The following is a 21,459-nucleotide window of genomic DNA, read 5'->3' as shown; positions in this document are numbered from 1 at the left end:
CGTAATATACAATCAAGTTCTGCATAATCCTTCTATTTTCAGAGATGTATGCTTCAAGTTCAACAGGAAATTCATTCTGAATGTTAAAATATTCTGAAATGTTCTTTTGCTACAAAAATTCTTTGTAAAAACATAGAGCTCAAGCTATGGTAATGCTAACCAGTACATTTCGGATGCCACCATATTAAATTAGAAACATCTGTTTTATTTATACAATTATTCAAATAGTTTAAAGGATAAAATCCTAAAAAATAATACATAAACCTTATAGCAAAAAATATACATATAATATTTTGTCTTTGCTTATATAAGTGATGTATAATTTTGTATTTATATTTATATCATATTTATATTAGTTGCTTGCATCCATGTGTGTGAATGTGTCAGCACATATTCATTTTTACGAGTTCTGAGTTCAACAGTAGAGTCCTTCATTGGCTGAGAGCTTTTAAAAATAAAAACTACCAGCTTTAAAAGTCCTTGATGAAAGATTTATGTCACCGCTGTGGACAGAGTGCTGGCTTGATACATTTTCCTTTGTAAAGTACTAAATTAGCAGGGCAATGACATCCAGCCACACACGGCCTGCTGCATGGACCAATTTCATTCCAGTTTTCACAAGTCTTCAGGCATCCTGGACCGCAGGTGTCGTATACAGCTCCGTGTTTACACTGAGTTGCTAAAAAAAGAAAAGCAAAGATAATTACCTTAAGAGGCCTTAATGTCACTTTACCAATGTTGTTTAATGACTGGAAAGAGCATACCTCTATACAAAGCTATCCAAGCACCTGCTTTAGTGCCCAGCAATAATGGAAGTTCAATAAACACAGAACAACATGTGCTAATCTTGCCCCACCGGTATTTGATGAAATCAGATAAAATAAATGTTTATGCTGTTTAGACTTATGAACCAAAATGCTCTAAAAGCAATGCTAGACATAAGTGTTGATTACTGTTTTTGATTGACTCAGAATGACCCTTAGTATACCTACAATCTAAAAGCAACATCAGGGGACTAGAAGATCCTGTGACAAATAAACTGCCTGGGATATACATTTAGACATCTGATGACAGGCAATTATATTTAAAATTTCGTATGTGCCTCAGATTTAACTATAATTTTTTTTCTACTTAAAGTCTTAACTCAATAAAACACCACATAAGTGATATGAATGAATATAACTCTGTGATTATAACCCTAATATCTAAATATGTGGAATCCATATTCTGTGCATATATATAGATATATATAGATATATAGATATATATCTATATATATCTATAAAATATATAGATATATATAGATATATATATGAACTAATGCAAATAAACAACCAACATTATTATTATTTCATGTATATCATAATGTATCATATAAAATACAATGTGCAACCCAAAATAAAATAGAATGAATGAAAAGTACAATAAAGTGCAACGTGGGAGTTTTCCATTAACAAGTAAGCAACCATGCAGCTTCTTTGCACATTTCAGCCCATACTAAAAGACCTCGGAGTGTTCTTTTTCACTATTCTCTGTGCCTCCCTTAATAGGGATGTTTGCCTTAATAGGGACAATATAAATGAGCTCTTACTCTCATAAAAGGTCCAATAGAATTTTTTCCCCCAGTAAGGAATATATCCCAAATCCTTGAGACAGATCATCCTTTTTAAAATCAATGCAACCATTCCTCCACAATAATACATTAAAGAAGAAGATAGAGATACAAGGAAGTATACTTTATTAATAAAATTACAGTAAGTATACTTTATTAATAAAATCACAGTAAGTGGTGCTATGCCAGCAGCTGTTAAAGTTAGGAAAAACACTTATCTCAACCTGCCTTCTGCACAGAGAAGGGTAATCTCTCCAACATGATCCCAGGGAATCCTGAATATCCCATATCTCATAAGAACATGCTCCAATAGGAAGAGAAAGTAGGGCAAGTATATATTCATATTTAATATTTATGTTCCCTGCACTTTTATGTCACAATTTATCATGATGTCATGATGGAGGGGCCCTGATGTATTATGTGAACCTTCCTTTACCACATTACCAATAATGATGAAAATGACAATTTCTTAAAACTGCGATAAAGACTGAGTGCCACATCTAACTTGTCTCCAATAATGCTAGAGATAGCACACATAAAAAAAGAAAAGACATGTCTGAAAAAATTGCTTTTCTGCTGAGATGATATGTGTGTCAAGATGCATCTGTGTTGGCATGCTCTCTATATTCTTAAATGTAGGAGCCACTGGGGCATCATGAAACATAAGATTGTTATTTGGGCACCCTGCCAAAGAGCACAGGAGACCTAAAGGGAAATGCAGAACAGTTGAAGTAGCTGCAATAGGTTAACATACAAAATTGCCAAAGCAAATGAAACATTTGAAAGTGTGATTTATGTAGGGCAGAAGTTGAAATGATGTAAACACGGTTCTGTGTATATTATTTGTACAATGTCATCTGTTCATAAATTACACCGAAACAAGAGTCATCTGCACTCGGAAAAATGCTTTCTGTCATGGATACATAATGCATTCAGATATTAAATGGCACTGCTCTTTATTCAGCTTGAAAAGTAATTGTTAATTATTATTTATCTCTTCAAACATCAGACAATATTATCACCCCCCTAATATATTAATATTCAACAAAGAACCTAACACTTGGAGTATCCTCTAATATCAGATATATAATGATGTGACAGAAAACAAACAATATGCTACAGTACGTGGGTTCCTTTTGATGTACCTAAAGGCTTGGGAAGCACCTAGTCATTATTTTAGTGGCCTGGCTGGTAACAAAAAGGGAATTTGATTAATATTATTGATAAAAAGAAGATCATAAAGCCAGTATTTACCCTAAAAGATGACAACCCGGAAGAAGGACCTCAGCAGAAAGTAAACAGAGAGGAGAAGGCCCCAGCTCTGGATAATCACAGGGCTGTGGCATAAGGTAAGTGAAAAGGGGGCTTAGAAAGTTTTTTTTCAGCTCAGAAGCAACCTGAAAGCCAAACTGCAGGTTAAAATAAAAAAAACCCTTCTATTGCTCCCTCATATCCCCTACCCACACACATACACACTGATCGTTGGACTGAAAAAAAAAAAACTTTCTAAGTCCTTTTTTTCACTTACCTTATGCCACAGTCATGTGATTATCCAGTGCTGGGGCCTTCTTCTCTCTGTTTACTTCCTGCTGGAGTCCTTCTTTCGAGTGACCACATCACTGCCTGTGTGACAACTCCCATTGGCAGTCCACCAGGAGTGTCCTCTCAGGATCCAGAGAACTACTGATGTCAGCCTGATGGGAGTCAATGGGACAGGCTGGACAGGATACTGTGGTGCACTGGATAAGCTGTCCCCAATGTCAGAAATTGTGTCTGTGAGAGGCTCAGGAGATTAAAATTTGCTTCACCATGTAAGAAAAAGAAACACCTAGCATGATAGGGTAGAGGAGGGTGGGGGGGAGGGATGGTAGGGAAATGCTGTTTGACTGGAGTTGGGCTTTAATTACAACTCTTTACTTGCAATGAACACACTGAAACATTTCATATTCCATATGCCAGATGTAAAGCACAACATAACCTGCAGTAGCTTTTAGTCTGTTGGCCAGTAATGGCAACCCATCATGGTGATGGAGCAATAGGAATGTACAGAGGGTCAAACTTCCAAACATAAGGCGGTGCTTCTAATAGGTGCCTCTTATAATATCTGTTTGCATTTTCCTTTTTTTATCTCTGGGAAAATGACAGATTCACATTATGTCCAAAGGGAAATGAAAGATTAGAGTTACAACTTCGGAGGAAGACTATTTATATTAATTAGGTATACAAATACTGATGTATTTTCACTCAGAACTCTATGGTAAAAGTGCTGTTGTACATAAATATGATTGACAATTACAAAAATAAATCCATCAAAATTCAATAGCATAATTCATTAGCTCATGGTTGTGAATGTCAAAAATGATCTGGCGGCATGTGTACATATTTTGCAAGGATGATGTGATATCTATCCTTTTGCCAATTAAAGGGATTTTGTCATGAGCCAAAACACCTGCGTGATTAGAGAACCCTGACTCAAGTGCCACATTCTAGCTATAGGGTTATGCTTTACTAAATAGGCTTGGCTTTATTGCCTTCTCTGACTGCTTGTATAACTGTCATATCTTTGTATTATTATCCATAATCTTCTGCACAGCAGAAAGCAGACTGAGTGGGAGGTTATGCACTTTAAGCCTATCAGGGCTGTTCTAGACTGTACAATGCTGACAATTAAATGTGTATTTTTAGGTTGTGGAGTCTTCAGTAGATAAGGGAGGGAGAGCGCCTAGTGTCACAGTAGCTACAAAGCTGCAATGGTTTGGTACATGTAGTACAATGGTATGTGTTTTAAGGATGTAATTACATAGCAACAGACTTTCCACCCATGGCATGCCAGCCCATTGTACTGGCCACTGTTGGTGGCCAGTCAGAGACAATTTCATTTTAGGCAACCTTGGTTCACGAACTTACGATTCTGGTCGCAAACTGAATTGGTCACGAACTGAATCAAACTGTGATCAGACAGTGATCTCGACTAGAGAAAGCCACAACCATGTGCCAGAGCAGGGAAGATGGCTGCGGTTGTGTTCGTCACCCGATGCGGAGTTCGCGAACGGAAGCAACATTTTGCCGAACTTCCTGTTCGCGAACCGAATTGTTCGTGAACAGAAGCGTTTGTGAACCCAGGTACCACTGTAATTATAAAAAATTGGAAAAGGGGCAGAACTGGCAACTGTACAGAGACTCAGCATTACAATACAATCAAGGTGCCTGGTAATAAACATTTCTGTTTCTTTAGACATAATAACTAACAACTTTATAATTTACTACTTACAGAAGCATAAAACATCATAAACAATTTGAACCAGAGGGATCAGGGGATGCAGGGGTTTAAAAGACTGTTTCATATAATGCTAAAGAGGAGGAAGGCTGATTACATACACTTTCAAAGATGTATCTGGAATGCTGCCCAGGCTGCCTGAGACCAGGACATTCTAGAATCCACTTTTTAATGTGTATGTAAACCCCCAAAAATGCTATCTTAAGTATGTTAGATATTGTACTTCACTGTATACGGTTTCCTTTAAAAATAATCAATTTCTGCGACTCTTTTTTAAAGATTCTTACCTCAAGATATTGCCAGTCTCAGCATTTTCATTAAGCCACTGCCTCTCAATTAGCAGCAGAGTTGCCAGTGTGCCATGTGTGCTCCTTCAATTGGCCACTGGGCTGCCATCAGGTCTATTACATAGGTACCCCACTGGCCAACTTAAGAAATGACCGCGACAGCCTGGCAAAACTGCTGCTAATTGCAAGGCAATGGTTTAGTGTTGTCAGCCTGCTACAGGAAGTGCTGTTACTGGCAGACTCTTCAGGCTAGAACCTTTGCAACAGATTCACTAAAAAAAATTGCTTAAGAAAACTGTATACAGTAAGGCATAATGCCAAACATAATAAAAACAAAACTGGCTTGAGAATTCGGGAAATTATTTCCACATTTCACAAAGTAATATTTCTCTGCATAATTAGTTGCATTTTTGCCTATGCTAGTTTCTCACAGCCACCAAAACAGATTTCTCACAGGACAGTGGCTTATGAATTAGCATGTTTGCCTTGCAGCTTTGGGGTCCTCGGTTTGAATCTTGGCCAGGACACTATATGAATGAAGTTTCCACGTTCTCCCTGTGCTTTCACGGGTATCTTCCCAATACTCCCATTTCCTTCCACACCCCAAACACATGCTGGTAGGTTGATTGGAAATTGTCTAAAGTGGCCCTAGTATGTATACTGTACATGTGAAATAGGACCTTCAGATTGTAAGCTTCTTGAGGGCAGGGAATGATTTGAATGTACAGTACGTAAAGAACTACGCACATTTTTAGAGCTAGATAAATGCCTCTAATAAATAAATACAAATAAATCTGGCTTTGAAGCTTACATACTGTATAATTATATAGGAAGCACAGAGAAACTTTGTTGCATGACACAGCTTTCAGCATTTACACTGACAGCGACACTAGGAAGTGATCTCTGTATTTTGGCAATAGTGGATTACAGAGAACTAAGGTTAATTTAAACTCAATTTATTTTCCGGCTTTGACTTAGCTGCAGTGTTTGTTAAATAGCAATGGGCACCACTATTATTATTATTATTATTATTATTATTATAATGCAGGATTTACTGTATATAGCACCAACAGTTTGTGCAGGCATTACAGTTACAATATAATTCAAAACAAGATGGTCAAGAGGCCCCTGCCTATGACAGCTTTCAATCTATAAGTGAAGGGTACTATGAATTGAAGGGTAACTCTAAATTGAGTGGACTTTCTTGCTTTAACCAAGCTACAGTGTTTGCCGAATAGCAATAGCAGCTCTTTAAATGGCTTAATTTGTTTTCTGGCATTGTTCTTTAAGAGTCTGAATAGCCCAGGAGTCATCATGGTACCTACAGTGTAACATCCGCCAAAGAAAAACATCTAACACTGATGCGAAACACATGAAATCATGCAAATCAAAAGGAGCTTTGAACATAGTGCTCTTTTAAAGTTAATGTCCATGGATAAAACTTGGAAGAAAAGAGTGTTCTGCTTTCTTTATATGTACTCAAAGCAATGTTTTACTGCCGAATCAGGCAATCCAGTGCCGGAGGTAAATGGTAAGCGTGCGCAATAAACAAGGACTGAGGATCTAACAGGATTCACAGCCTGCAGTGTAGCAAACATGCAAATTCCTATTCCTGTAAATTGGTACCAGAATTTTGCCATTGATGGCTTGTATTGTGCCAGCAGAATCACATGTGTTGAAAGTGTTTGCTAACTTGAATAAGAGAAATAAAAGGAAATCTTGAATCCATCATAACTATGCCTCACCCAGTTGTGGTTTTTTTCACAGTAATGAGGATCCTTCAAGCTGCTGTGTTTCAGCTGTCAGAATAAAGTCGGATGTGGTGAAAAGGAAATAAAGGCTTCAAGAAGACAGATGTGCTTAGCTGTGTATGTGTGATCAGGCAGATGTGAAAAGAGGTTTTTAGTCCTGCTAAAAAAAGAAAAGGTGGCAAAAGGGACCACTGGCACACTTAAGCACAAGCTGTTATTCAATTCCACTAAAATTAACACCTTCCAGCAATGAAAAATGGGATTGCCTAGCCAAATACAACAAACCATAAAAGCTTTGAGAAAAGCTCAATATAGCTCTCAAGTGACCCGGCCAGTTGCACGCGTCTTTTCTATAAGTCACCCGATCTACAGATGTATTTATTACCTCACTTATGTTCCATTATTTTCTCCTTAGCTGACCTAGTCATTCTAATCCCCATGTATCTGTTTTTAGGTTTCTGATTGCAAGAAATCCTGTCAAGGAAAGTGGAAACCAATTGTGGGAGGACAGCTAGAGTGAGAATAAATAAATGTATCGCATGTGATACAGGCTAAATCATCCAAGTTGAAATGGGAAAAGTCTGACTTTTCCACTTGCTTAAATGTTCCTGTCTTATGACAGATTGCAGCACAAAATGTTTTAAAAGTATAAGAACTGGGCTTACGTCAGGCATGTCAAACTCAAATAAACCAGAGGGCCGGACTGAGCAGATGAAAATCTGCAAGGTGTCACATTAGATCTTTTGAGGTTTCTCTTAATTACAAAGAATATTACAGGACTTTCTTAATGCTTAATTTATACTTGTAAATCCCCCAAAAAGAAATGACTGTGTAAACCTTTAAATGGAATTGATAGGGGGTTATTCACAAAGCTGCCGTAGGCAGCCGAGTGAATAACCGAGTCAAAGGGAATTGAGCCGAATGTCATTCGGCTATTCACTTCAGCTCAGTACGGCTGATTTCAGCCATACATCGGCTGCCTTTGGCCAGGCAGACATGCTCTGCATGTTCGGCTCAGCTGAAGTGCAGAAACACTTCGACTCAGCCGATCCAACATCTGGATCGGCTGAGCCAAAGCTCCGGCAGTTCCCTTGCTGCCGTTCGCCCCTATTCACGCAGGGGCCAAACGGCTGTGAGTGAATAGCCAAATGCCAAAGAGTGGGATTCGGCTCGGCTATTCTGCTCGCTACCTCCGAGGCAGTGAGCAGAATAGAAAAAGTTTAAACAAATGAAAAAAAGGTTAAGAAAATAATTTTTAAAAAATAAAGAAAAGGAAGAAAAAATGGGGTCCCCCTCCCAAACAATACCATGTGTGGTAGAATGTTAGGAGGGACCCCTATTAAAAAAAAAGAAAAATTGCGTGGGGTTCCCCCCAAAAGTCATACCAGGCCCTTTAGTTCTGGTAGGAATTTTAGGAGGGACCCCAAGTTAAACAAAAGTGCATGAGGTTCCCCCCGAAAGTCATACCAGGCCCTTAAGGTCTGGTAGAAATTCTAAAGAGGAACCCCACCCTCAAAAATGGGGGGGAAATGTGGGGTCCCCCCTAAAATTCCCCACCAGACCCTTGATTCGAGCATAGGTCTGGCAGGGCAGGAAAGAGGGGCAACCGAGCGCCCCCCCCCTCTCTGCCATACCAGGCCACATGTCCTCGGCACTGGAAGGGTGCTTTTCCAGGAAAAGCACCTTTTCCCTGTGCCGATGGGGACAAGGGCCTCTTCCCCACAAGCCCTGGGGCGTTGGTTGTGGGGGTGCGGGTAGTGGGGCTTATACACACCAGGGTACCCCTTTAAATAATTCCCCCTTTGTGAATGAGTAAGGGGTATGTGTACCTCTACCCATTCACTGAAGGGTTAAGTTAAATGATTTTTGACAAGTCCTTTATTAAACCTCCTCCCCAAAATGGATCCACCGTCAATCACGACATCCAGCGCTGTCCACGATGGTGAAATAAGAAAAATAATAAATACAATTAATTTTAAAAAAATAAACCGACGCCCGGCGACCCACCTGGACGTGACCAACTCCCGCCGCAGTATGACGAATCTGACAGATGCGGGAAAAATATAAACAATTGGGGTGGAGCTAGCAGTAACATCCCTGATAGCTCTGCCCCAACTGTTTACATTTGGCCGGCACCTGCCTGAGTCTTCCAGCAAGTCCCGGACAAATCAAAACAACTGGGCGGCGCATGGCCAGCTCCCCAAGTCGTCATGTAATCCCCATTGAGGAGATTTACCCCTCTGTTTGCACAGGAAGTAAAAATTAATTTTCCCCCAGTAGTACGCAGACAGAAAAATTACCTGGAAGGGGTTTTAAACTTCCTTACTAAATCCAAATCTAAAAAAAGTATTTGCCTATAGATACCCTTTAAGTTTGTCTTTACATGATTGGATGTTTGCAGTAATCATAGATTCACCTCATAAATCAGGTTCAAATGGCACACCTTTGGGAAATAATAAATGACTTCTCATTTGTACAACAGCTGTTATAAAGAAAGAGTCTGGCACACAACCATCGTACTTTATATAAAAAAATACAAAGCAACAAATGTTATTATACAAGAAATTTAAGGGTATAGTGGTCAGGACCTTTCCATATATGAAGCCAGGTAAAGAGTGTGACCTAGGCTGGCCATATACTTACAGTTTTTCTTGTTCAGCCCCGTGGGCTGAATGAGAAAAAAACTCTTAATTCCACTATCTATGCTTAACATGGGTGGGGGAGTCCCCCCTGCCGACTCTTGCATTCTGACAGCGGTGAGTGTTCTGTGTATGTGTATATAAGTCAATCGCAAAGTAATGCCTCCATGTCTGTAATTTGAGATCTATTAGAGTGACTGGGAATGCTTATGCACCATGTTATACAGGTGTCCCTACTCCACTGATGTATGCTTTTCTTTTTCAGATTGAGTGATTAGAACCATGGATCTGCAGTTAAAACAATGAGCTATAATTGAATTTCTGGTGAAAGAGGGTTGCGCACCAAAGGAAATCCATATTCAGCTAAAGAATGTTTATGGGGACGCTGTAGTGGACATTAGCAATATGCCGCGTTGGGTGAAGAAGTTTCAAAAAGGAGAAAATTAAATTCCACCATAGCGTCCCCATAAACATTTTTTTTCAACTTCTCTAGCTATGCAAAGAGAGCAGGGGAAAGGAAACCGAAATATATAGGCCTACACAGGCCACACATAATACAATAGAAACAGACCCACAGAACATACAGTGGAAAACCCAACACAACAGATAAAACAGAACACAACAGCCACCCATTCTCCTTCCAGGTCTAACAATATGATCCCACCCAAACCCTCAAAGCATTTTATAAGTTTAAATCAGAAGAGATAACACAGAAACCAAACAAACCATAGGTGACCATCCACAAGACCAAGTGGACGCCTCTAATCACCTAAAACTCAAGAAAGATCAAATAACAGAAAGAAAGTACACAGCTGGACAAAACAAAAAATAGACAAAGAGTAGACAAAGAAACACACCAGAACAAGCAGATCTCCTTCCTCAGGATGCCCCAGAACCACAGGCATGGGAATCATCTGAGCGTCCCCGGCTCTGGCCAGAGAAAACCAAACAGTAGTCTGATCAAGATCTGAGACTTAATCCTGACATACTTGAGAGAACTCATGGGAATCCTTAAATTGGAACCAAGCTTCCTAAATAGCCACAAAATTGCCTTGAGACCCATGCAGCGAAGAAGTAAGGTCTTCCATCTCTTCTACCCACCGTTCCCACAGAAGGTGGTCGAGCCTGCTTCCACAAAGCAGGTATACACGCCCTTGCCACATTTATAAGATGAATTAGCAAGGAATGTTTATATTGCTTCTGTGATAGTGGGGTCAGGTGAAGGAGAAAAACCGAGGGGGTCAAAGATAACATAATCCCCGTAATCTCCTGAATGAAGGCTGCAACATGAGACCAAAAAGGTCTGACTTTTGGGCAATCCCAAAAAATATGTGTAGGGGAACACCCCTCCTCACAATGCCACCCATAAACATTCTTTAGCTGATTATGGATTTCCTTAGGCGCACAACCCTCTTTAATTACAGCTCGTTGTTTTAGCTGGTTTAGTGGGGTAAGGACACACCTATAACATGAACATTCATAGTCACTCTAATAAATCTCAAATTATAGACATGGAGGCATTACTTTTTGATTAAATAAATAATAAAAAAAAAAATATATATATAAACCGAATGCTTTACATTCTTCAGTTATGGCAGACAGATATATCAAGAGCAAGAAAGAAGCACTGATAATACTCTTGTATTATCAATGCTGCCTAAGCACCAGTCTGTACATTTCCACTTTATTGCTGACCATTACTTTGTGATGGACACAACGTCCTGGTACTACAGTCTGCCCTAAATGACACACTGGTATAAAAAATAAAAGAAGCAACACAAATACATGTGTAGGAAACATTGAACACAATTAATATTACAATTAGCGAATAAAAGCAATACATAATGTATGATCCAATGTAAATTACTACACATATTACTTAGATGGGCCCTTAGACTATGCCTGTGCGTTAACAAGCATTGTGTTTTTGTGTTGACATTCATTATTGACACACATCAATGCAAGTTTCCAATGGGTTTTTGATTTGTTGTGGAGAGTTAACAGCCATTGGCCAAGGTTTTTTAATATCTGTTGCCAATACATCAAAACACTTAAAAGTACACATGAGATGCATTTTGATATGGGCCTCCCAATGCATATAAACAAATACAAACATGTTGAATTTAGAAAAACGCATTGCAGCACAGAGATAACAGGCACTGTTAGTATGGGTAAGCTAGAGACATGCATTTGCATGTGCCTTTTTACATTAAATCATTCCTGTAAGTTATGTCTTTTTTTTCATAAAATATCCTTCTATAACGCTGTTAAAAACTATTGATTGGTTTGCATGATAACTTTGTGCTATATGACTGAATTGTATTCCAGAATCCAACAGTGTAAATGGGCTTTGCTTCAAGCTTTTTGTGAGCGAAGACAAAGCTACAATTGTAAAGAGATAGGTCAGAAGGCACTGCTGTTTATTACTTGTATTTGTTCATACTGCCAAGTGTGATTTATCATGCTGGCACAAAACTGTTGTTGAATTGTTGTAATAAATGATATTTTGGCAAGCTACTGTAAGGCAATTAATTTATATAAATGCTTACTAACAATCCAACCTTTACAAAAAAAATGTTGTTTCATGGAGACATTTATACAAATCCTCCAGGGAGATATAATTTTCAATTTCAAACAGAATGATAATGCGGGTTTATGGTGTCCTGAAGGTACTTCTTGTGGATAAATAAAGGATTCCTTTTGAACCGCTTTACTTAATTTTTCCAGAGACATACTAATGATGCTGCATTCACATAAACAAAATTAATAATATGGATAAAAGTTGGATACATTATCTACTCAGGTAGTATATCTTATACCACCTGTATTTTTTAGCAAAAAAAAAAAGAAACATGTATACTATAGATAAATTAAAGGCAATTTGTTGGGGTTTTTCCCCTTCCAAGGTAACCTCAGATACCTCCATGTGACTGCTTCTTAGGTTATCTTCAGAATGTCCTAAAAAACCTGGGAGCTCTATTATGCAAAGATCAACCACAAATGTCATGATCAAGCTCTGACCCACCTTCTCCTATTTCTATTGGCCATTCAAGAATATGGCCAACTTTACTGAACAATAGGAAAGCACAGGGGTAAAGGAGGCATACAGAGCCCTACCATGGAAATTGTGCCATTTACATTATAGAGCACAAGAATTTAAGGGACTCCAAGGCAAACTGGATATTTAAGCAGGGATCCAGAGATGTCAGCTTATTGGGCATAGGGCCTCCTGAAGTTAAGAACCGCTCACAAGCTTGCTTTTAGGGTTTAGCAATATTGGCAATAGGAACTCAGATATGAACAAATTAAACTGTCGACTCCCGCGGCTGATATGAGGTCTCTTCAGTGCCAATCTGGTGCCTTTTAGAGACTTTATCATTTTACTAGTTCTATAAGATTACGGATCCTTTGGTCTTAATTTAAGAACCCTCAGAGTATACAGTAATGTTCAAATAGCTTGAGATTCAATTGAATCAGCTGCTATCTTTTATCTGAATAGGTCTTTAAAATGAATGCACAACCAATTTTAAAACACCCTCAAGCCTCAGGTGGAAAGTAGTAAGAAAAGCAATTGCTTTTCACATTAAATGTCTGTGTTATTTCTGTTTTTCATCCTTCAATAACTCTATATTAGTAAAATATGTATTGAAATGCATTATGTCTTTGTCCTATATGATTGAATTGTGCTCCAGAATGATAATTATATAATACATAAATGTAGAAATAATGTTATTTTTTGTTTCAAAGTATTTGTATTATTGTTATGACTTTATTGAACATAGCAGCGAAGGGGGTTTGGCCAAGAACCAGAATCTTTCTGACACAATTTGATATTGCAGTTATTTTCTACTGCCCTGCATATTAATTAAATAGATTTATTTATGTGACCAATTGTACTGAAAAGAATGCATCAGGTTCAATGTAAAATACACTAGTGCATAATGTATGTCTGTTCTACAATAGACAATTTTTTTACACAAATCATATAACACAGCTATTAATAAGCGAATCAGCAATCACACATTTCTTGGATTTGGCTATATTCAGGCAGAGTGGAAACTATACAGAGAACCATAAAATGTAGGTGAAAACTTGAAGAGGAAGTAAAAAAAAAAAACATTATAAAACATGGTCATAATCATAGTAATTCAAGTTAAATAAATAACATGTCCATCCAGCTTTAAAAAAAAAAAGTTTTTTAGTATCTCAGAACCCTAAATCCATAGCGGATTTAAACAATCTACCATATTTGCCGGCGTATAAGGCGACTGGGCGTATAAGACGACCCCCTAATTTTTCAGTTAAAACATAGGTTTTGGGCTATACTCGTCGTATAAGACTACACCACTTCCAAGGCAACACCATTTAAAAACATCAACAAGGGCCATTTTGTTTAAATACACCCACTAATCTGTCAGCCCGCTGGATGTGCGGTAATACCAGAGTAATATATTGTGTAGTGATGACTTCAGATAGAATCCTCTGCAATGCTACACACTGAACCCTCATAGAGTTGTATGTGGCCACCCCAGGAAGGAGCTTCACCATTTGACTTGTTTGTCCCGCTGGATGTGCGGTAATACTGTATGTACGGAAGCTTCGGCTACAGTATACCGCGCTGAGCCAATCACGGAAAGCGATGTACGCGGTATACTGTATGTAGCTTCGGCTACATACAGTATACCCCGCTGAGCCAATCACGGTGAGCGATGTATTCTATTAATGAATACAAAGCCTGCTCGGATTGGCAGAGGTTATGTACCTCGCTCGCCGTGATTGGCTCAGCACAGTATACTGTATATAGCCGAAGCTACGGTACATACAGTATTACCGCACATCCAGCGGGCTGAAAAATTAGGGACCCAGCGTATAAGACGACCCCCGATTTTCGGGGGATGTTTTTAAGTATAAAAAGTTGTCTTATACGCCGGCAAATACGGTACATGTTTTTTCTGGTTTTTACTTTATGCTCCTAAATATTAGTAGCCATTTAGTAAGCCACAGACAAGGTGATTAGTGTGCAACTTTCACAGCCACAGATGCTTTGAAAATGCATTAAAACAAACAGTTCATAGCCACTGATAACTGTAGGGAAACATTTCACTGGCTGTTATTACTAATATATGCCTACAAAATATGTGAGGCACGAGTGGGTGTGGACAATTTTTAGGCAGAGAAGGAGGCTTAAAGTGAACTTAAACTCAAAAAGTGAAGAACTGTTAGAACCTATACAAATTTTAATTGTGCCTATGCAGTACCCAGAAAAGGATTACTCTTTGTCTTGACTTTCTCCTGAAAAAAGCATGCACTCCTGTGCAAAATCCCTAACATCTGTATAGCCGCAGGGTATTATCTGGCTACTAGTCTCAGAAGATGTGGAGTGAGATCTGGTGATGCCACTGCTGCTCACTGTTCTCCTGGCTGGAGACTCTGACATAAAGAGGCAAAACATTGCCTCTACCAAGATGGCCGCCCCACACATGGACACAGTGTCGAACAAAGCATCGTAAGTCAGTAACAGGGGAAGAACCGCTGCTGGGAAACCACAGGCAATATGAGTGACTAGTCCTTTGCCTTCAGGCTGACTTTTTTTGGGCACAGCTTACAGAGTTTAGTTCCTCTTTAAAACTGCTGCAAGTATATGTGCAGGCACCGTTAGGTGACAGAGTCACTTTAAGCAGTTTATAAAGATAAAAAAACAGGTATCAGTGCAAGTATCAATGGTGTGTATCCAGAAAATATTAGCAGTCTCTGTTGTTTGTGATCCCTTTGTTTAGGAACTTTTCTCACAATAAGGATGAAAACCCTTGCCCAGGCTCTTCACACTCAAATACCCCAACAGTTTGGATTTTCTCAAACTTAAAAAACAAAAAACTCCAGTTGATTCCAATTCTCAAAGATGATTGGACTTACTTAGCACAAAGTAGCTCATGGCAAAGCACCTCTGAAAGCAGCTGTTTTTTTTAAGTCTAAGTACAGATGAACACCTATGGATTCGACACAAACTGTACCTTACTACTGTCCCTCATTTGGAGGTAATGTGCCTCCTTTGGATCAAAATCCCTCTGTTCCTCTTTCCTTCTCAGTTGTCCCTCATTTTAGTTTGATGTACAGATCTCTCTGAAAATGTACTGTTTAACTACCATAAGTGTTATTCTGCACTAAAACCTCCACCCTTTCTTTTAATTCTCTTGTTTTCTATTTCAAACACCCAGTATAAAGGAAAAATAATGGCGGCAAACCAAAATTCTGGGTTCAACCAATCATTTTTGACATATACATTCTTAATGGTCCACATAACTGGGAGCATGGTAGGGATGTGCTTATTGCCAAAATACATTGTGCTGGCAGGTGTCCCTCTTTTTAATTTGTATGTTGACAGCCTACATCATGCAGAAAAAGAAGGAGATTTTGTATTCCTGTTGAAATTCAAAATTTCTTTAAAGTATGTGTTTTTAAAAGAAGCAACAAGGTCCTTAGGATGTCCTGTCGCACCCCTTACCGCAGAACCCCTGAAGGTGGTTGCTGAAGTGACTGTGGATGGCACCGCAGGCATCAAATGTAGAACATGCGTCGTTGAAGTCACTTCAATGTGACAACATGGGTAAATAAAGTACGAACACTCGACAACATTGTCTGGTGTGCTAGTGACATTTTGTTCCTCGTATAAAAAGAAACAATTCTACTATCTGGAGATTATGACGAAGATAAACATTCTGGTATATTGATTTATTTTGTAAGGAAAATAGGAACTGCCTTGGGGACATTTTGATAATACTGAGGAACAAGTCATATTCCGGCCCTGAATTTTATAATGAAGAATTGCAGAAACTGGCTTTGAAGCTGTTATTTCTTATCAAGTAGCACTCAACATGCAGAACACTTGTTGCTGCATGTTATTGTCTTAATATAGCATGTTAAGACAATCTTTCCATATCAATAAGCTGTTGGAATAACACAACCACTGTATGTAGTACATCTGTAATACATTCCACATTTCACAAGACTGTATAATTGCATTAGGGTGGAAGCATAGTGATATCTGCATATTAGTAAGTGATTGTTCATTGGTGATTTACATACCCGCACAGCTGTTTTCTGGTTTCCAGTGAATGTTCACTCCTTCTCTTAGACATGCTCTGGCATAAGCTATTAATGATTCACAGTAGCAGTTTTTATGAACTGGGCATTCGCACATATCTGTCACACATGATCTAAAAAGACAAAGAGAAGTTAAAATCAAAATCATGTTTATCTATTATAATAACTACATTTTTTAAAAGCAGAGGCAGAATCCTTGTCAATTGTGTAAAGATGAGTGCAAATGGACAACAGCGCTTGTCAGAGTTAGACGCTTTAAGTTTCATACCACGCAGTGTTTGATAAAACACAATGATCAAGAGTCAGGTATCTGTCAGTTTGAAAGACTGCAAAAGTGCATCTCCAACACTCCAATGGATGTACACATCTGGTCTTATATAAGGATAATCTGGAAGAACTGTGAATGTATAGATTAGCAGAGGTTTCTCTCAGCTAAATTTACTACAATGACTACTGACTGACCATTTTACTCTTATAAAATCTCAATCTTAGAAAATACCATCTGCCCAAAGGGAGTATGGCAATGATAAAAGTCCCATATACAGACAGTCACCTGCTACTGATCAGAATAACTCACATCAGCTTTACCAGAAGGGGGGGGGGGGCATTTAGAAAAAATAAAACTGGATTTAAAACTGAAATGCATCTGAAAACATTGGGCAGACATAAAAAAAATACAGATTGATGTTCTAATGTATTTGTTTTACAAATCATTCAAGTGTAAATAAACCTTAACAATGAGCTTCTCTTATTTGATGCCTTTTGTCTTGCTGGAAATGTTGTGAGTTGATAACTTCCTGTGCTCTTTGCCTATGCTGACTGTTACATTGCACTCTGCGGACTACATAACCATGTCTCTCCATGTCTCATGTTACAGACAATAGGAGAGTGGAGGGGCACCATATGCCAATCTTGTTTTTGTTGTCCTGGAACAGAAAGGTTAGTGTGTGTTGTCACCCTAGGTATGGAAGTGTGTTACTGGCAGAATAACCAAGGAAAAATAAAGGAAAAGGAGCTTGAAAAAAAGAATCTATTGCAGCCACCACCTGCTTTAGTGCAGGCCAAGCTAACTGTTAGATAATACAATTTGATATTAATCTTGCATCATAGGAGAACTCTAGCTCTATTTTAAATGCAACTGAATGTGTCTTAATATCAGCCTCCTATAATGTACAGCAGCACTTAAACAGATTGGATAAGGGCCGGCACTGAGAGCCATTTTGATTCTGTGAAATGCACATATGGTGACAGTGACCATGCTGACAGGAGGACAGAGGAAAGTAAGTATTGACTAACTGGTGTTCTGCTGCTCCTTCCTAGTCCAATCAGCAGGCTGTTGGTATGTCCTTGACTGAGCTATGCTGCTGCAGTTAAGCATGAAGATCTGCTAGTACTATCTGATAGGAGTATCTGAATCTCATACGTGGATGAATAGAGTTACAAATCCTTTGGCAATAGTATAAGATAAAGAAACAAGAGAGTTCCTTGGTCTTCATGTTGCTTGCTAAGTCGTGTTGCAGACTCAGGGACCTTTCAGGTGTATTTATGCTGATATCATGTGACAGATCATGTGGCACTTTGAATACAGGTGGACCTTAATCAACCAATTACACTGGACAACAAAACTTTTGGTGGTCATGATAGACCCCTTCAATATAATTTCAGAATGACTGTATCACATGGCAATCTACAAAAATATGACATTAACGTTTAATCACTATATTGTGTTTAAGCACATAATGTTAATTTATATATAATGTATAAGTTCTGACTTAAAGTGATATTAAAACTTTAGTTTTGTTTTCTTATTTTTATCAATGAGAGACTGCATTTATGCAGAACTTTTTTTTTTTTAAACTCTTAACTTCCTTGTTTTCTAGTGTGTCCCAGCATTGCTCTTCCTCTCTGCCCCCGCATGGGTGCCTTCATCAGCTAAGCAGCTGCAGTGGAGGCACCCGTGCATGTGTGTTTTACCAGCCTGCCCACAGTCTATAGACACACACAGCCCTGTGGCAGGCCACGCCCCTCCTCTCCGCCCAACAGTTTGACTGACGGCAGAATGGGGGGGGGGGGAGAAAAAAGGTACTTGCTGTTTTTTTTTACTTAATGCAGGGAATGCAATATAGTAAAAAACGCCCAGCCTTTACTAATACTTTGAGAGTATATGCGGATCAAATGTAGCAGAATGTGTCACAACTGTTTTCTCATTGGCAAGACATTTCTCATGTCACCGAATCGTACTACAACAACTACAACAGCAAGTCTCTAACTTGCTGCCACGGCTGCATTCAATGACAGCCCAGCTTCCTCAAAGGACAATGGACTGTCATTACATGACAACTGGGTGAGACCGGCTGTGATGTCACAACTGGCTCCACACATTTGTTGTCCTTCAATGACAGGTTATTTGAGGACACTGGGCTGTCATTAAATGACAGCAACTGGGTGGAGCATACCATGACGTCACGGCCGGCTCCGCCCAGTTGTTGTTATTTGTCCTTGACCTGCAAAAAGACTCTTGTAGGTGACGGCCAAATGTAAACAGTTGGGCGGAGATAGTGGTGATTTTACCCCTAGCTCCGCCCAATTGTTTATATTTTGCCGTCATCTGTCAGATTCTTCATTCTGCGGTGGGAGTTCATCGCGTGCGATCGGGTATTTTTTTATTTTGATGAGTCGTCGTCGTTGACAATGCTGGACGTACTTAGAATTACGTCGTGGGATCAATTTTTGGGATTTTTTTTACAATAAAGGACTTTTTTTTCAATTAAAGGATTTCTTCAAAAGGTCTGGCCTTTTTATTTCTATTTTATTTAACCCTTTAGTGAATGGGTAGGGGCACAAGTATCCCTTACTCATTCACAAGGGGGGGCTGCATCTTGTAGCGCCTTTATTAAAGGGGTACCCCAATGCAAATAAGCCCCCTGCTCGCAGACCTCCATAACCAACGCCCCAGGGTGTGTGGGGAAGATGCCCTTGTCCCCATCGGCACTGGAAAAGGTGTTTTTCCAGTGAGGACCCTGCAAAAGAACCCTCCCAGTGCCAAGGGCATGTGGCCTGGTATGGCTCACTTGCCCCCCCCCCCTTTCCTGCCCTGCCAGGCCTGTGCTCGGATCAAGGGTCTTGTTAGGAATTTTAGGGGGAACCCACATTTTTTTCCCCATTTTTGGGGCTGAGGTTTCTCCTTAAAATTCCTACCAGATCTAAAGGGTCTGTTATGGTTTTGGAGGGGGACCCCACACTGTTTTGTTTTTTCTCTTTTCTTTACATTTTTTTATTATTTTCTTAACTGTTTCACTTTTTCTTTTTTTACATTTATTTAAATCATTTTTTTACATTTTTTTTCTTTTGTTTATTTTTCTATTCTGCTCACTACCTTGGAGGTAGCTAGCAGAATAGCCAAGCCGAATGCCACTCGGGGGCATTTGGTATTCACTCACTGCCGTTCGCCCGCTATGAGAATGGGGCGAACGGGAGCGAGTGAACTGCCAGAGCTTCGGCTCAGCCGATCCAGATGTTGGATTGGCTGAATTGAACGGCTTTTGCACTTTGGCTCAGCCGAACATGCACAGCATGTTTGGCTGACCAAAGCCAGTGGAAGGCAGCCGATTTCCGATGTCCGACTGAAATCAGCCATACAGAACCGAAGTGAATAGCCGAACGCTGTTCGGCTCAGTTCACTTCGGCTCGGTTATTCACTCAGCTGCCCTCAGCAGCTGAGTGAATAACCCTCTTAGATTCACAACTTGTTCTCAGACTCACTCATTTCACAATGACAGCCAGCTGTTGCTGAATGAAAACCCCAAGGACATTATTGGCCATTTGAAATCAATTTACAGCAATCTGTAAATGTCAGTAGTATTACACTCATTGCAGGCCTGGTTGCTTAAGAGAAATCCATGTGATACTATAATTCATGTAATAACAATATGTTGCTACGGATGTGATCCCAGTAGGTCATGAATAGCAGAAATATCAGCAATTATCTAAATAAAGTAATTCTATGTAATTATAACCAATTTAACATTACCAGAATATCTATAGTATATGTACATTTGTATAGAACACCTGGGATTATCTTGGAGAAATAACATGTCATATATTAAAAAAGCTATTCACGTATGTCACATTCTAGCTATTAAATGAAGAAAAACAGTTATAACAATTGTCCCATAATGTAATACAGAGGAACATCATTTTTAAACTAAAACTCAAGGCAAACACTGCAAACTAAAATGCTACCATGATCCCACAAGTTTTTGCACTCTCTCCCTGGGCGGCCTTTTTAATAAAGTTACTAGCTGCTTCATTTTCTGCAAGATGGTATTCTTCCTGCGCTTTTATCCAATCAATACATCCTGTTGGTTGATTGACAGCTGCTCTAGGCATTTAACAGCTGAGACTGGACCGTCTTGAAAACGCAACTGCCCCTTTTTTTGGATGGCTTGACCAGTTACAGTTAGTGGAAACATAATAAGGGGAATTTATCAAAACTGGAGTAGACAAAACCTGGAGCAACCAATCAGCTTCTCTTTTCAGTTTGTTCACTTAAGATTTGAAAATGGAAGAGAGAAGCTGATTGGTTGCCATGAACAGCTGCTCCAGATTTTGCCTGCTCCAGTTTTGATCAATTCCCATCAATTTATATACTCGGAAGTAATACAACTATGCTACAAGGAAGACTCTGCATAACAAACAGTGCTGTTTTAATGCTAATGACAGACTGTGTCATAGATGTCATGTTTTCCTGATTTTGCCTATGGTTACACTTTAAATACACAGTAAGTACATA

General features: G+C 39.1%; 1 protein-coding gene across 1 annotated transcript in view; it reads right to left on the bottom strand.

Annotated features, from left to right (window-relative positions):
• Positions 1-279: 279 nt before the first annotated feature.
• Positions 280-21,459, bottom strand: part of BMPER (BMP binding endothelial regulator) — a 229,496-nt gene continuing 208,316 nt past the window's right edge. Inside the window, exons 14-15 of the mRNA XM_018571321.1 lie at positions 16,650-16,780; positions 280-679 (exon numbers count right to left, since the gene is read on the bottom strand). Coding sequence (XP_018426823.1) covers positions 498-679; positions 16,650-16,780 — 313 coding nt within the window. The 3' untranslated portion in view covers positions 280-497. The remainder of the gene's footprint in view (positions 680-16,649; positions 16,781-21,459) is intronic.

Source organism: Nanorana parkeri, unplaced genomic scaffold (assembly GCF_000935625.1).
Source record: "Nanorana parkeri isolate BGI_ZX_2015 unplaced genomic scaffold, ASM93562v1 scaffold41, whole genome shotgun sequence".
Classification (NCBI taxonomy): domain Eukaryota; kingdom Metazoa; phylum Chordata; class Amphibia; order Anura; family Dicroglossidae; genus Nanorana; species Nanorana parkeri.
This window is presented reverse-complemented; position numbering and strand designations above follow the sequence as displayed.